This window comes from Camarhynchus parvulus, chromosome 5 (assembly GCF_901933205.1).
Source record: "Camarhynchus parvulus chromosome 5, STF_HiC, whole genome shotgun sequence".
NCBI classification, from domain to species: Eukaryota; Metazoa; Chordata; class Aves; order Passeriformes; family Thraupidae; genus Camarhynchus; species Camarhynchus parvulus.
The window spans coordinates 13,933-29,974 of NC_044575.1; the positions used below are offsets into that span (position 1 = coordinate 13,933).

Consider the following 16,042-nt stretch of genomic DNA (forward strand, 5'->3'; position numbering starts at 1 on the left):
CATATGCTCTGAAAGCTGAAGTGGTAAGAAAGATAGGAATGAGTCATTAGTGTCTGGACAGCCTTAGGTCTTGCACAGCACAGCTGCAGTTGCCAAATTAAAAATCTTTCTGTTTGCAAATCACAGAATCAGCTAGATTGGTAAAGACCTTTGTGATCATCTAGTCTACCCCATGACCTGGCACCACCTTGTCAACTAAACCATGGCACTGAGTGCCACCTCCAGCCTTTCTTAAACATCTCCAGCACAGTGACTCCACCACCCCCCTGGGCCACCCGTCCCAATGCCTAGTCTCCCTTTCTGGGAAGAAATTGTTCCTGAGGTCCAGCCTGAACCTTCCTGGCGCATCTTTAGTCTGTGTGCTCTTGTTCTGTCACTGGTTGTCTGGGAGCAGAGCCCAACCCTCACTGGGCCACAGCCTCCTTTCAGGGAGCTGTGGAGAGTGATGAGCTCACCCCTGAGCCCCTTCTCTCCAGGCTACACATCTGAGCTGCTCTGCAGAGGACTTGTGTTCCAAGCCCCTCTACAGCCTTGCTGCCCTTCTCTGGACATGCTCCAACATCTCAATGTCCTTCCTGAAATGAGGGCCCAGAACTGGACACAGCACTCAAGGTGCTGCCCAACCAGTGTTGAACACAGGGGAGCAATGACCTCCCTGCTCCTGCTGGCCGCACTATTCACAATCCAGGCCAGGAGCCATTGGCCTTGGCCACCTGGCTACACTGCTGGCTCACATTCAGTCTGCCACCAGTCAGCAACCCCAGGTCCCTTTCTGCCTGGCTGTTGTCCTGTCACTCTGTCCCCAGCCTGTAGTGCTGCAGGGGTTGTTGTGGTGAACAACCTGGCAACTGGTTTTGATGAACCTCACCTTGCTGGATTCACCCCATCTATCCTGCCCAGGTTCCTCTGCAAATGTAACTGAACAACTCATACAGGATAAAAACAAGTCTTACAGAATTATTTTGTATCTTTAAGGATAATTTATATTATGACTACTAAAACCCCAGATCTGTGTGCTTTTCAAAATGGGAAGAATGAACTCTTTTGAAAGAATTAATGCCTCTTTCAATAATTTCAGAACAATAATTTGGAGGGAAAAAGAAAGGAAAAAAAATCCCATTTCTTGATCATACCAGCTTAGTCCTAACTACATTAGAGTTTGCATAAAATGTGAAGATGCCCTTTGTTCAGTACCTGCAGATGGTGTGTATGCATCAACACTTGGAAGTATCCAGCATTTACTACACAACTTGGGACAATGCTGATCAGATCTGCTGGAGTAATAAAAGAAAGTCTAGACACCACTAGAGTAAATTACTTCATCTAAAATTATTTTGCCTACAGCATGTATTTTCATGTTTGTTGAAAGCCAAGTGTATTTTTGCATTATTGTAAGTTATGTATATGGCAGCCTAACTCGTCATTAAGTCCTTATTAGTTATTACTGCAGGATAAATTCAAATGACCAAACTTTTAAAGTAAAAAACTACTTTTAACTTCATCCTTCTAAAATTATCAACTTTCAAGATCTAGCAGAGAAACTGAAAACAGCATTGATACTGCTAGCACCCTGATTCAAACTTTTACGGAGCTGGAGGTAAACATTCAGTATCATATTATCACATTTTAAAGAATTATCATCATTTGAAACCTTTAAACTGCTGTTTAAACATTAACCTAACCTAAGGTTAAAAATATTAGGTACCACTACAGATTAGCTCTGCAGAATCTTCTCTTTCACCCAACAGGAAAATATGATTGTGATGTTATCTAATTTCCAAACCCCCCAGCCCCATCCTATTGTTGGAATGCCAGCATGTTGGAAAATGAGCCTCAGCAAACACAATGGAGTTAGATACTGGATACTGGCTTACTCAGTGTCTCTCACAAGCACCCTCTACTACCCCCAGCATCTGAATTACAGACATGGTAAATCATTCCTGTGACATCTGCTGCGTAGAACTCCAGTAAACAGAAAGAAAAAAGGGTATCTTTGACACACCACAGCTGTAGAAGTAGAATATATCTCCTTGGCTGTTCTTTTGGGAGCATCTTGTAAGCTGGGCTGAAATGAGCTTTGATATACACAAATAACAGATTTTGATTTTGCATATTGCATGGATAGGATCTGGCAATGTTTTAAAAGAGAAATCTTGACATACTGCCATAGAGCTATTTATAGTCACTTCATCATGCACTGAAAATCTGACCTACTCTTCTTTTTGGGCTTGACACAATGTCTGACATTTACGTTTTTTGAATCAGAAACTATGATGGAAAAACATTTTTTAAAAAAGCAGCACTAAAAGCAAATAACCCCTTGCAAAAGAAAAAAAAACCCAGCCACAGCTGTGAATGTCAGCCATGAAGGTTAACCTTTAACTACAGCAGTCTGGCAAGCTTGCATTTCTCTTTGTTGAAGCAGCATGCTGGGCTGGCATTTCATAGCATTGTCTGTAACCTTATACAGCTGGGCTATGGTTAGCTGCTTAAGGGCATGTAATTTGCAGTGTGCATCACCACAAGGAAGTGTGTTCTAAACTTACCAAAATATACAATGAAAAACAGATCTTCAATGGCCAGCAAGGAAACTCGCAGTCTTTTTTTTGCACCTGAAACCTGGGGAAAACTGCAAGAAGGTGGCAATCATAATGAGCCAGGGAGCTCATTATTATCATTGTCTGAGGGCATGAGGAAAAGATGAATGACACCACTAAAAAAAAGCCAGTTAATTGGTGTAACATTCATACACAATTTCTTCAGACCAACCATGTGAAACAGAATTTGAAAAAGCATTGCCCAAAGAATGAAACAGATCTTTGGTGTATATTTTTGCCTGGATGGCTCCGATGGAGAAGAGCAGTGGCAGAACAGAGAACTGGCTTCCAAAACATGCACTGTATTTAGACGCCAAAGGTAACCACTGTGCAAATGCATGCACGTGAAGGCAAATCACAGCCAGTTAAGACTTCATAATAGGTTAAAAAGGTAGCATTACATCTGAAATATTGAAATCTCAGTAATTAATACCTTTGCCAATGAACACAACCTGAGATCTAGATTATTTTGCCTGTGTATTAATTAAAGAAATTTACATTGATCCCTTTGAAGATTACAAAACATCCTGCTAGCTTTTATAAGATATTCATTTTCACAAATAAAAGTTCTTGCCATCTGAAAAATCAAGTCTAGGTTCCCTGAATGAGGTCTGTATCTTCACCATATTCACTCTGGAAGCATGCCAAACTCTTCAAAATAAACCGTTGTAAACACAACCATTTATTTTTGCCAAAAAAGTAGATAGAAACTTTTATATTGCCAGGGGAAAATAGATCCATTCTGAACCATGAAGAGTTTATTACAGCATCCACTGAAACGAGTGGAGATATTTCTTATCTTTTAAACCAGTAGTGTCCTATTTTAACAGATACTGTCTTAACACTGAACACAGATGCACAGCTTTCTGCAAGAGCAGATCTCACAGGAACACTGTCAGGAGCAATCACAGGCATCCTCCAAGCTTTCACACCTCCATGCTCGTCTGAAATGCTGTCAAAGTAATGATGAAATGCATCATGCCAAACCTCGTGGGTTTATAATTATCCACTTTAAAGGGAAAGCGATTTGTACAGGGTAAATGTTACAAAGACAGCTGTACAAAATACTTTGTGATTAAAAGACAGTCTACCACTAAAACATGCACGGGAAGCAAAGCAAACACAACCTGAACTTCAGCACTACACACTGCCAGGCTACACAGTTACTTTTTAACAAGAAGGCCATGAAAAAGGGGAAAAAATATTTCAGTTGTAACTCCCTTGCAATTCCAAATAATCTTTCTTTTTAGAAAAATTTAGAAAAAATTTAAATAGTTTAAACAGCACTCACACACTTGCATAGTCACAGACCACTGGTGGTCCATGGCTCATTTATGAGACCTACTAACACTTTCTGGAAAGAGAAGGCTTTTAGGAAAGTAAGTGCAGCCCAAGTAGTTGTACTTCTCCCAGGTATAGAAAGTAGAAGAGGGAAAAGATAACCACGGGTCCCTGTCACACATGCATAGCCTGGCACTAGGCACCAAGGGCTGTTGCCACAGCTTCAGCTGGGTAGACCTGGTCCTCACACAGGCACCTCAACCAGGACTGTCAGTGTCAAACCCCTTGCATTTGTTTCAAGCATAGCAGACATGGATTTAATTCCTACCTGGCAAAAATAAATCTGCTCGCATTACAGCTCTGGCTTCTTCAGAAAAGCATCGTTTTTTCAACCACTCAGCTTCATATTCACTTGTGTGCTCATCAGGCCATGTAATAGAGATCTGTCGATACAAAGGAAAAGGTGAGTTTACGAAAAAAATATTTGAAAAACATAATCTAGAACAACAAAATCCCTTAGAAACAGCAGAAGTTGTAATACTTAGATCAATAATGTCAGAGTTAAACTTTCCCTGAAGCATGATAGCAAGTAATGAAAACCCAACTGAAACATCATTCACATTCTGACACTTTTATAAATGTTCATTTTCATTTCAACCCATGACCTAATTTGCTGGCTTGTGTGGACTGTTTCCACAGTGGGAGCTGCACTTAACAGAAAGAAGGGAATTGTAAAAACTGGCACGTATCACTGGGGAGAGCACTTCACCCCAGCTCAGAAGAGCGAAAATTTCTCGCAAAACACTGACAGGTCATGAGAAAAGAAAAAGAACAAGACAGACAAGGACCTTTTGCTATGAGAGAAATCCATCTCCTACTTTTGAAGTCTTCCTTCTATCAAATAAATTTTTTAAAAAGCGTTGGGTTTTTCAATTCCTGAAAAAAACCATGGATAGAAAGCATATGGCTTTGCTTGTCATGAACTGAAAGAGTTCAGTCCAGCACAGACCCCCAGCTGAATTTTCAAGGTGGATGAATAGGTATCACTTCCCAATTCACACAACTCTGCTCATTCACATGATGGTAAAACATTATCAGTATCATTTTAGTATTAATGCTGTGCTTTTATCAGTTTCTGAATATAAGTGGAAGCAGACAATTCCTAATTTGCCTGATCAAATAATGAAGTTACATGGCATTAATTTTGTCTACAAGCTTAGGAGCCCAGAATTCCTCACCAGAGACCCTTATCCTGTGGCTGAGATACTCACACATGAGTCAACCTCTGCAAACTGCCCCTGCAACGAGGCTGCCCCATCTGACCCAGGGCTGACTGCTGCATATTCAATATGTTTAAAACATCTTTAAGTATAAAACCAAGAAAATTAGTTTCCCAAAGGAGCCACGAACTGTTTTAAATAAAACATAAAAAAATCTAAATAATATACTAGGATTTCATATATCAAGAAACGTTGACATTCATAAGGAGGGCAGCTCCTATCCTCTCTTGCTTGAAAACCTTCCATTTTGCAGGAAGAAATGTTAATGTAGATAAGTAGACAGGGATACAGACATTAGTCCAATTCTGATTATTGGAATTAACTTTGGTTTGAGTGTTCACTCAAGATGAAGGTTATTTTGCATTGAAAGTTTGCTAATAAAGCTGATATTTTTGTTATAGATTAAAGTCATCACCGTCTTACCATTCGTTTTTCATATTTTCAAGCCATTTACTTAAAGAATAAAGAGAGGAAAAATTGTAAGTGTGATTAAATGTGCAAGAAATGTCTGTATTTTCAACAACTAGTGATGAAGAAGCATATGGCAGAATTTTGAAAAGCATTATTATATGATAAAAGCTGAAGCTTGGGTTTATTTGGCCTCTGCATAACATCCATGCAGTGAAGTTTCACATGAAGGTGGAAAGATCTGAATTCCCCAAAATGCGATTCTTCCTGAAAGCTTTGCAAATACCTGGTAAGGTTTGCAAACAAGCAAACTGTCATTAGAGTGCAGCTTGCAATTGTCTCGAATTTAGATTAATAAGCATCGTTAGACAACTTTCACGAGACGGTGAATGACGGTTTGCTTCAAATACCTTTTTGCTATCTGCCAGAGCAACCTGCTTCGCCACGATGTCGACATCCAGGTCCTCGAGGCGCAGCCTGCGAGCCCCGGCGGAGGGCAGGAAGCAGAGCGGGCACGGACAGCTGTCCCGCAGCCACACGCACGGGTAGCGGCTCTCGCTCCCGTCCTCCCACTGCACGCACACGGAGCGGCCCCCGCCCACAGCCCGCACCCTCCGCACGGCCGGGCTCATGCTGAGACACCGAGACACCGGGACACCGGGACACCGGGACACCGCTCCGCAGCGCCGCGGGGCCGCCTCCTCCGCCTTCTGGACTCTGTAGCCAAAACGTCACAGGGAGACGTCAGAGGGAAGTTCGTCATGGAGCTCTTGAAACCATTTGCCATTTGTTTTTCAGAGTTTCAAGCCATTTACTTAAAGAATAAAGAGAGGAAAAAGTGTAAGTGCGATTAAATGCGTGAGAAATATCTGTATTTTCTATAACTGATGATGAAGAAGCATATGGCAGAGTTATAAAAAGCATTATTATATTATATATTGGGTTCTACCTTTTGGGTTCTATAGCAAAAACATCAGAGGGAACTCCGTCACGGAGCTCCTGAAGCACCACCAAGAGCAGCTTAGTACTGAAGAAGCAAGAATAGCACAAGGACAGTTTTACAATGATTCTCCCTTCCCTTCCAACTACCTAGACTTCAGAAACATTCATGATACTGTGAAAAACGCGATTTTAAAAAAAAAAGTTTTTTAAAAAACGTGGTTTTAAAAAACCATTTTTAAAATGTTAAAAGTTTAATAACAATAAAATGATTATAAAAATAGCAATATAATTAGAGTAATAAAAATTTGGACAATTTGGATTGGGACAATACGAGACAATAGAAACAAAGAGTTACGGACGTCCGGATACCTTTTTCTGGGCAAAATAAGCCTGAAAAAGACCCACATTAACAGAGGATTAACCCTTAAAAACAATAATCTGTTGCATATTCATACACCTCATCCATGATGCATAAATTCCATTCAAACAAAGGATTCTCTCTGGTCAGTGTCAACTTTTTCCTCCTAATCCTAACAGCATCTTCAGGGCTGAGCAAGGCAGGAAGAAGTTCGTTTATTCTGACAATGGAGCAATAAATTCTCTTTCTCTGAAAGATTCAGGTGTCCTGTGGCTGCTATCTCAGTGCGAGTCCTCTCTTTAAAGAAAGTATCCTACATAACATAGTTTCTATCATAACATTTTGTTATAACCTAAAACTATATTTAACACACTACTTAAGAAAATCAATACAGCATAACTTTCTAACATAACACATAAAATATTCATTTTAATATTCGTGAAAAGCCAATCATAAAATACGCATTTTTCACAATATGTTGCTGACAGAGGGTATAGTCAGACACATCTATTCAAAAATCCCTTCAATTTGATCTGTCATCTTGGCTGTCTTTCGTTGCCACGCCCTCTGACCAGAGATGATGCAACAGCCCTGAAACCTCCTCTCCCCTTGGTTGGGGTAAGGGCAAACCTGGCCCCCAGGTGAGTCTGTGGGTTCCCCCACCCTGGACACAGCCAGAGCACATTTTCAGGACAGATGCTGGATCTGGCTTTCTTGTGGATACTTTCTTCTTCCCCAGCCTTGTTTACTTCTCCCTAACCCAGAGGTAACTGGACAATACTGTCACTGTTATCTCATGTTCCCTTAGGCAGCTGAACTCCCAGTCCAAAGTTCCAGTCAGGAGGCACATTCAGGAAGGGGTGGGCTTTGGTGGTCACAGATTCATTGTGCAGTTTTGCCATAAAGGGTAACAATTCCTTCATAACAATGTTTGAGCCCTTAGCCATAACGTTTCAGTCTCTCACAGAAAGACACCTCAAAACCAATTCCACAAATCAAAAGCCAGAGTTACTACTAACCATATTCAAAAACCTAAAGTATGAAAGTACATACACCAGAACCCCTGTTGTACATACTATGGAATAGAAAACACGGAATCCACCTCCCTGCAAGGAAAAAGCTTTGTAAATGCGACTTTAGCAACAGGGTTCTGTGAGAGCTCCTCTCTCCTTTCACAGCCAGATCACTTTCTATGGATATACTCTTTTATTTAAAGCCAGCTGCATACTGTACTGCAGAACGATGGTGTACAGATCCTAGAATTAGAAAAGCTCTGGTCTAATATTTTTGCTTATTCAGAAAAATTCAGGGGATTCCCCCTGAATCATTACATACATATTTTAATGACTTTATCAATGTCAAACATTGCATATTTATTAAGTATCTTCTCATTTTGTTCTTAAGCTCACAGGGCAACATATTGATGCTACCAGGACCAAAGTCTTGCCAGCTGTCTTTGTGCACAAAAAAAATGTCCTGGGCTTCAGTATTTTGATTCACAAAGACCTGCTGGAGTTATCAGATGGTTTTTCCTTTGCTGCAGTTTAGAACTAGACTACACATGACCAGAATGTAAGGATCCTGCGTAGCCTAGTACTAAACTGCAGTTTAGAACTAGGCTACACAGGACCCTTGGGTCTTCACAATCCCAGCAGCAGACTGATTCTCAACTCTCAGCCCAGCAGCGGTGCCGAGAAAAAAGAGACTACAGCACTGTGCGGCCGGTTCCACAGAGTGGAAGCCTTTATTAGAGCAGGGCGTCTGTGAAGGGAGCCAAGGACAGCAGCTCGAGATTCACAGGGAAAAACAGGGGTTTATATAGGGAACTGGAAAGGTGGGGAGAAACTAGTAACAAATGGGATACATGTAACTTGGAAGAGTGACAAGGGAAAAACCAATGGGGTACAACAATTAACACAGAACTGCAAAGGATCATGGGTGGGAGAGGTTCCTCACCCTAACTGAGGTGTGCCTCGTACAAGGCTTGGCTCTCCAGGGGAGAGCAACCACTTTTGCTGGCTGATTCCTTGGCCCCACAATAGGCAGGGAGAGACTAAACATCTTCAAACCCCCACTGCCACACCGTACCTTTTCAGAAGGCTGCAGATGTCTGCCCATCTTATTCTTTAATCCAGGCTTTTATACTCTTCATCTTACATGCATTGCACCTGTGTGCCCTCTGCTCCCTGTGTGGTTGGGCAGCACACCTGAGCACTCCATGGCTCATTGCTGTCAGCGCTGTTCACCCGTCCGGCACAGCTGGAGCCACTGGGAATCAGCCACAGCCCCACTCCCGGTCACCACAAACTCTGTGCCCACGTGACAGTGTCTGCAGAAAAACACTTGTCTGATGCTGTTACCTCATAAGCCAACAGCAAATATGCCCCGTGAAGGCACAGAGCCCCATGTACCCACCTTCATTCATGGCTGCACAGCGCTGCAGCGGAGACACTGCCTGAAAACCACTTCAGCCTCCTGCGAGGGACAGGGAGTGGTGGTGGTGTGTGGAAAGAACAAAAGAACCTGGGCTTTTAAATACCAGATGTAATTTACATCTGGTAGATTAGATGAAGATGGGCTCTTGTTCATTCAGTCTTTTTTTCTAGGGTTATTCTTCTTAAATTAGAGAGTATGTGAAATATTATTTAAAGTAACAAATTTAGTAGCATCCTAATTTATATGCAGATCCATTTATAAATTATGAATTAGCTTGTATTTTGTTGTACATCTGTTTGAATCCTGAGTAAAACGTGGATTACTTTAATACAAATCTCAGAAAAATTACATTAAATTAGAAACAAAATAATATTAATTACGAAAGGACAAAGCCTGCTATTAAGAAAAATTAACTGCTCTTCATTAACAAAAAAACTGTCCACACAGAAAGTGTAAAGGAAATAATTCTTAATCATTACCCCAAAAAAGGCATTAAAAGGTCTTAGATAAATCCAGCTGATAAATTAAAACTATAAGTCTACTGAATTGATTTTCGTGGATTAAGACTTAACACAAAACTAAGAATCATAGTCATAGTATTTTGGAGAAGAGATAACAAGTAGACAGAAAAAAAAAAACCATCTTGCAGTTTGGAGTATATCCACATTTTTATGGTAAATAATAGTATTTACACTATATTCCAAATATATAATACCAAATGATTAATATTAGTAATAGTAAATTTCTATTATAACACTAAAACTTCTCTATGGTTTCCCTGTCACAGGGAAAAAATTGCAGAGTGGAAAATGTATGGAAAATATGATGCAAGTATATATCTTTTTTGGTCATCACGCTCTACACAATATTCACATTATGCACTTCACTGGATAATGAATCTCTTCCCTAAGCCAACCTTCCCCAATGACTTTCCTCCCTGACCCTCCAAGAGAGTTTAGACACAAACAATGACTACTAAATAGTTTCTAAGCACCTACAAGGAGTGTCTGCAGTCTAAGTAAGGTTGTCATCTGAGAAAACACAATACTCTTGGCATTGTCTTTTCTTATGAAAGAATGTTAATGGCATGCAGGAGACTGCCAGCAGTACCTCCCCAAGGTAAGGTAGTTTTCAAGGAGGAATGGCTCTGTCCAAGACACATCATTAAAAATGTAATGGTTATGGAGACCATATGTTTTCCTTGTTACAGACGTAGTCATTAAATTCTGCCTTTTCCAGTGATAAATTGATCTTGTAGGCAGGATGACAACTCAATGAAGAAAATAAAACAGGCAGTTTTAGTCTCTTTTTTTTTACACATATGTTCTAATAACAGCTTTTTAAAGAAGCATGTAGCACAGTCAGGTGTTTTTTTTGCCAGTTTCACATATTATAGGAATGAAATGCAGACCCACAAATTGAACAATATTTTGTTAATGGCTCACCAAAAAAAATCAAGGTAATAAAAAAACAATTTCCCCAATGAACTGCAAGTAAAAATACATTTTAAAAGACAGAGAAATTACAGACTTTAAATCCACAGGCTTACTTCAGGAATAGTGGCTGTGAAATGCACTTCACTCACAACACTTCAGTGTTAGCTGAAAATTTCTTTAATAGTCACAAAATTGATATTCAAGAAGCATGAGCAAGAAACTGGTAAAGCAACATGAAGACCATCTAAACAAACAGCCACACCAACAGTAATAGACACATCCAATAAAATTTCTCCACAAAATACACATTTCCTAGACAAGATTATGACCAGAGCTCTGTAGCTCACAAGGTTGTTTCTAGTGACTAAGCCAGGCAAATTTTTTGCTTACAAGGTTTACATCTTGCCAATCTGCATCTGAGTACATGACAACATATAGGAGCAACAATTTAGCTTCCGACAATTCATACACCCCAGCTTGGCACACATAAGGTTTTTTAAAGGCTCACCAAGATTTTGAAAGCTTCCCTTGACTTCTCTTTGTGATGATGGTCCTGGGTAGGTCAAACCTACCAGGATTGAAGATTTCAATCACAGTTTTGAAATCCAGTTTGCATACTCCCCTCTGAATCCCCACCCATTCAGTTGCCATAAGGCAAGCACACTTATCTTTCTCGAGCTTTTGTTAAAGGTTTTGTGCATGCTCTGAGCTTCTCCTGTTCTGTGTGTATCAGTGGATTGTGAGAATGTCCCCATGAGAGTACTGCCTTCAAAAGTGAGCTGCCTGGAGAGAAGTGCAGGTGAGCCCCTTGGTGCCTTGCTTTGATCATAGAACACTTTGAGTTGGAAGGGACCTTAGAGATCATCTCATTCCAATCCATCTGCCACAGGCACAAAGACACCCTCCACCAGACCAGGCTGCTCAGAGCTCCACCTAGCCTGGCCTTGAGAACTTTCAAGGACGGAGCATCCACACCTTCTCTGGGCAGCCTGTTCCCCTTGATGAAAAACTTAAGTATTAAGTGAGCTCTCTATGACTGTTCCAGCTGCAGCACTTTTTTTTTTTTCAGAAAATAGTCATTTGCTCTTCAGCACCATCAACTCTTTAATAAATTCAGAAATAATACATGTTTTGAAAATCATCAGAAAACTACAAAAAAGCCCCGTCACCTCAATTTTAGCTCGAACTTCCGCATTCTGAAAAAGAATCTAGTACCAATATATTTTAACATAACAGAAGAACATAATAGGGATTACTGCTGCTAGAATCATCCTTTTAAAGCTCTCTGCTTAAAAGTAATTACCAAATTTTCAATGTTAAAAAGGGCCTTTACTATTTGAAATAGGCTGTATGAAGATCCAGATCCAGGAGATCTTAATACCTCCCAAACAAATAAGTTTTATCAGATAAAAAGCAAAAGCAAGACATTTATAAGATTGCAAAGAGTATTGCAATATAGTTTTCATAGTTTTTAAAGAAAAAAAATTGAATTTAAAACTTTAAACTGCTGAATATCACTAAGCACTCAGTTCTTACAGACAGCTCAATAAAAACCATTTAATGTATCAGCTCTGACTCAAAAAAATGATGTATTTAATGTATACATTTGCTTAAGTCAGCCAAAATTATGTAAATCAAACTCTAGTAGATTTAAATTTTGTATAAGATTTTTGTATTGGCTTCATCAAGTTCACATAAGATTGACCATTTGTATTAAATATGTGAACTTACACATAGACCAGATTCAGATATCTTCATTTTCTCCTAGAAAGGACCATTTAAAGCCTTCCAAAATCAATGCTACTGAAACAAAATCAGAATTCTGCCATATTTAAAATAGAAAAATGTTTCTATTTTACTGAAACATAAAAAAATGTCAAGATTTCATATATGATATGAAACATTAGCATGGACTGTAAAGTCCCACAGTCTTGTTTCATTAGATGACAATTTACAGGGCATTGGGTGGAATGAGTTATTCTGTAAATACCCACACATCTCCGTCTTTGAAAAGTAAGCATTCTGCAAACATTTACTCTTTTGGTATGCTGCATACATTGGAATAGTTTCAGCTTGACCAAACATTTGCTACTGCAAACAGCATAGTCAAGCTGCTTAAAGGATATTCAAGAAACTGTGTTTTATGCTACTACTGTTTTTTATTAGGATTTGAATATTGTTCTCATATGCCTAAAAAATAGCACTGCCATGCCATTTTTGTTTATTTACTGATGTTGTAACAAACAGTTTGATATTATAACAAACACTGATGTTTATTTACTTCATGTTATAACAAATGACTCAAAGTGGGTAAAACACAGACTTAAACTTCCTTTAAGAAGCCTCTGGGCACAAATGGAACTGCATGACATCTTCAGGGGAGACTGGTCTCAGGCACTTCCGGAGCTTGGTCCAGCCCAGAAATGCTATTATGTTTTGCTAAGATAGTGAGCAGACAAGACTCAGTGACTCGGCTCACTCTTCTGTTGTGCCATCCGTCTCTAGTGGCAAGGAAATAATCACAAATAAATTAATTTTTAAGAGCTAGAACTTGTCATATAGTTTCTAACTTGAGAGCAGAAAAATAACATTGAGTGGTTCCACCAGAGTCAACCAATAAAACATTTCCTTTTTTTTTTTCCCCAGCAAATCTTTAAAGATACTGAGGACTTAAAAATGCAAAATGACATGTAAACTATCTTGCCAGTAGGCTACATTTCACTGCCTTCAGCAAAATGAGCTGTCTGATTCTGTAAGCACCTACCTTCATGAGACTTTCCTGGTGTCTTCAGCACTCTAGTCCAAGCTGACTTATGTTGAGCCACTGCACTGTTGAGTAACTTACCCACTGAATGGTTTGCAGACTGAAGTATAACTAAATGGGAGCAGAGTTAACAGGAACAGACCTCAGAAGTACATCAGCTTCTCTTCCATGTGTGCTAAAAAACTCAAAGAAGTCTGCCCCACAAGGCCTTTTGTATTGTTGCTTTTAATGAAACTTGATTACCTCATGAGTCTGTAAAATTTTTATTTGTTTTTACTAAAAAGCTGGTTATTTCACTTGGCAGGGGCTACAAACTTTCAATGTTTTGCTGAAAAGACACATTCCAATAGAATGTTTTAGAATCAAGAGCGTCTCAGAAACTAATAACAAAAATGTACTTTAACACTGTTTTCAAATATTTATTACAACAACCTATAAACTCTTTTCATCCCAACAGGTATTCTGCCTGCAGTATCTGTAACCTAATAGCCACATTACCCAAAATTGTCAGTTAAACAGTAACGAGTCTGAAAACCCCACCCTCCTTCCCACCAGGTACTTTTACTATTGTCTAGGACCACGAAGTTATATTAATAACTTAGCTAGCAAAAGTACAAAGGCACCAACAAGAAAAGTCAACGTGCTTGTACAGACAAAACCTTTTTGTCTGCTTTAGAAACACGCTTCTGGCTCTCAAATCTGAGATCCAAAACTCTAACCAGTGCTAGGGCTCATTCTTTTTGCTATAAAAATCTCTACCAGCATTCTCAAGATCTGACATAGGCCTTTTTGGCTGCTTCTTAGGGTTATGATAGCTTAGAGTCACAGATAAGCAAGCCTGGAAGTACAAATCCTGCCAGAATAGTTCCCATCCTTCCAAACACAAATGAAAATCACAGCTTTATGTAGTGGAACAACATTTAAAGAGCATATAATACATATCATTAGAAAGGAAGTTAACAGAGGGCCAGAGGTGTCACCCTGAAGGACTAACAACAAAAGCAATTTAAGTATTTGCTACACAGGAGTCTGGAAGGAGCTGGCCAGCACCTCACTTCATCTACACTTAGGGCAGGTGAGCCACAGCAGAGCAGGTGATACAAAAAACAAACAACAGGGAATCAGACACGAGAAAGCTTACTTCACTTTGCAACCAAAGGTGAATGATATAACAGAGGGTAGCTTTTTGAATATGGGATATTAACTTAAACATACCTCGGATATTAACTTAAACATACCTCGAACCTCCTGGTTTATACAATTGTGCTATTTGTTTGGAAGGTAAAATAAATAAGGTTTTTTTCATGAAGAAGAATGTATTTTTGGTTACTATCCCTGGAAGCGTTCGATAACGAGCAAATGTGGCACTTATGGTTTAGTAGGCGTGGTGGTATTCAGTCAAAGGTTGGACTTGATAATCTCGGAGGTCTTTTCCGAGCTTCATAATTCTAGGGTTTGTCCAAGGAGGTGCTCCTTCCAGGCGGGCGCCAGGGCCGTGCCTTGCGGGGGACGGGCGGTCGGGATGGCGGTGTCCCCAGCAGCCGGCGGGCTCAGGCGCGGAGATAGTCGTTCTTGAGGCGGCTGAGGCGTGCGCCGTGGCTGCGCACCGTCAGCGCCAGCAGGTCGTACTTGTCGCGCAGCCCGCTGGAGACGTGGCGGGTCTCGCGGAGCAGGGCGCGGGCGTGCAGCAGCAGCCCCAGGAAGCTGTCGCCCAGGCGGGATTCCTCCCGGCCACCCTGCTCCTGGCCCTGACGGAATTTCCCCTCCAGCTCGCTCAGCGAGCGGTCCGAGCTGGAGTAGGCGTCGCTGATCTGGGCGGACTCGCGGCGCAGGTAGGCGCCGTAGCTCTCCTCCCCGTCCAGGTCGTAGGAGATGCTCCTGCCGATGCCCTCCAGCACCCGGCCCGCGTCCTCCACCTGCCGGCCCAGCACCGTCAGCTCCTCGCGCAGGCTGAGCCCGCCGCCCGCCGCCGCCGCCGCGCCGCACCGCCGCTGCTCGCTCACCCGGAACAGCAGCTGGCACCGTTCGGGGTCGTCGTTCTCCTCGTAGTCCCCATCGGGGACGAAGTAGTGGTGCAGGCTCCCGTTGGACATCTCGGGGTACAGCGGGCCCTCGAAGTACGCGCGGCAGAGGCTACAGAGCCCCAGCAGCCACGCCAGGCGCAGAGGGAGCGGCATGCTGCGGCCGGCGCGCAGCCTAGGGCTGCCCGTGCCGCATGGGGCTCCCCGCCCCGCGGCTGCCGGCCTCGCCTCGGCTGCAATGCGAGCCGAGCACGGCAGCCCGGCCGGAGGGCTGGCGGCGCTCTGGGGCCGGTCCCGCCTCGCCGCCCTTAAGAGCCGCGGCCCCACCGAGGGGGAAGCGGCCCCGCGCCGAGCACGGCAGGGCTGGGCCGGGCCGCCCCCGCCCCAGGCAGCGGCCGCAGGGCCCGCGAGCACCGCCTCCGGGGCTGTCACACGGGCACGCAGGGAGCGAGACACGTACACCGCTCTCCTCTCAACAGAAACCCCCCTAAACCTGAGCTCCGCTCTTCTTCCCCTTAG

At 41.9% G+C, this 16,042-nt stretch overlaps 2 protein-coding genes across 2 annotated transcripts in view; both read right to left on the bottom strand.

Moving 5' to 3' along the window:
- Positions 1 to 16,042, bottom strand: part of BBOX1 (gamma-butyrobetaine hydroxylase 1) — a 30,779-nt gene that overhangs the window by 11,787 nt on the left and 2,950 nt on the right. The window contains exons 3-4 of the mRNA XM_030949274.1: positions 5,977 to 6,380; positions 4,207 to 4,321 (exon numbers count right to left, since the gene is read on the bottom strand). Coding sequence (XP_030805134.1) covers positions 4,207 to 4,321; positions 5,977 to 6,198 — 337 coding nt within the window. The 5' untranslated portion in view covers positions 6,199 to 6,380. The remainder of the gene's footprint in view (positions 1 to 4,206; positions 4,322 to 5,976; positions 6,381 to 16,042) is intronic.
- FIBIN (fin bud initiation factor homolog) lies at positions 10,898 to 15,869 on the bottom strand. The gene has a single exon (XM_030949275.1). It carries the CDS (start codon positions 15,677 to 15,679, stop codon positions 15,053 to 15,055), a length of 627 nt encoding a protein of 208 aa, XP_030805135.1. The 5' UTR covers positions 15,680 to 15,869; the 3' UTR covers positions 10,898 to 15,052.

Coding starts and splice junctions, on each gene's coding strand:
- FIBIN (XM_030949275.1), bottom strand. CDS start 15,679: ATGCCGCTCCCTCTGCGCCTGGCGTGGCTGCTGGGGCTCTGTAGCCTC.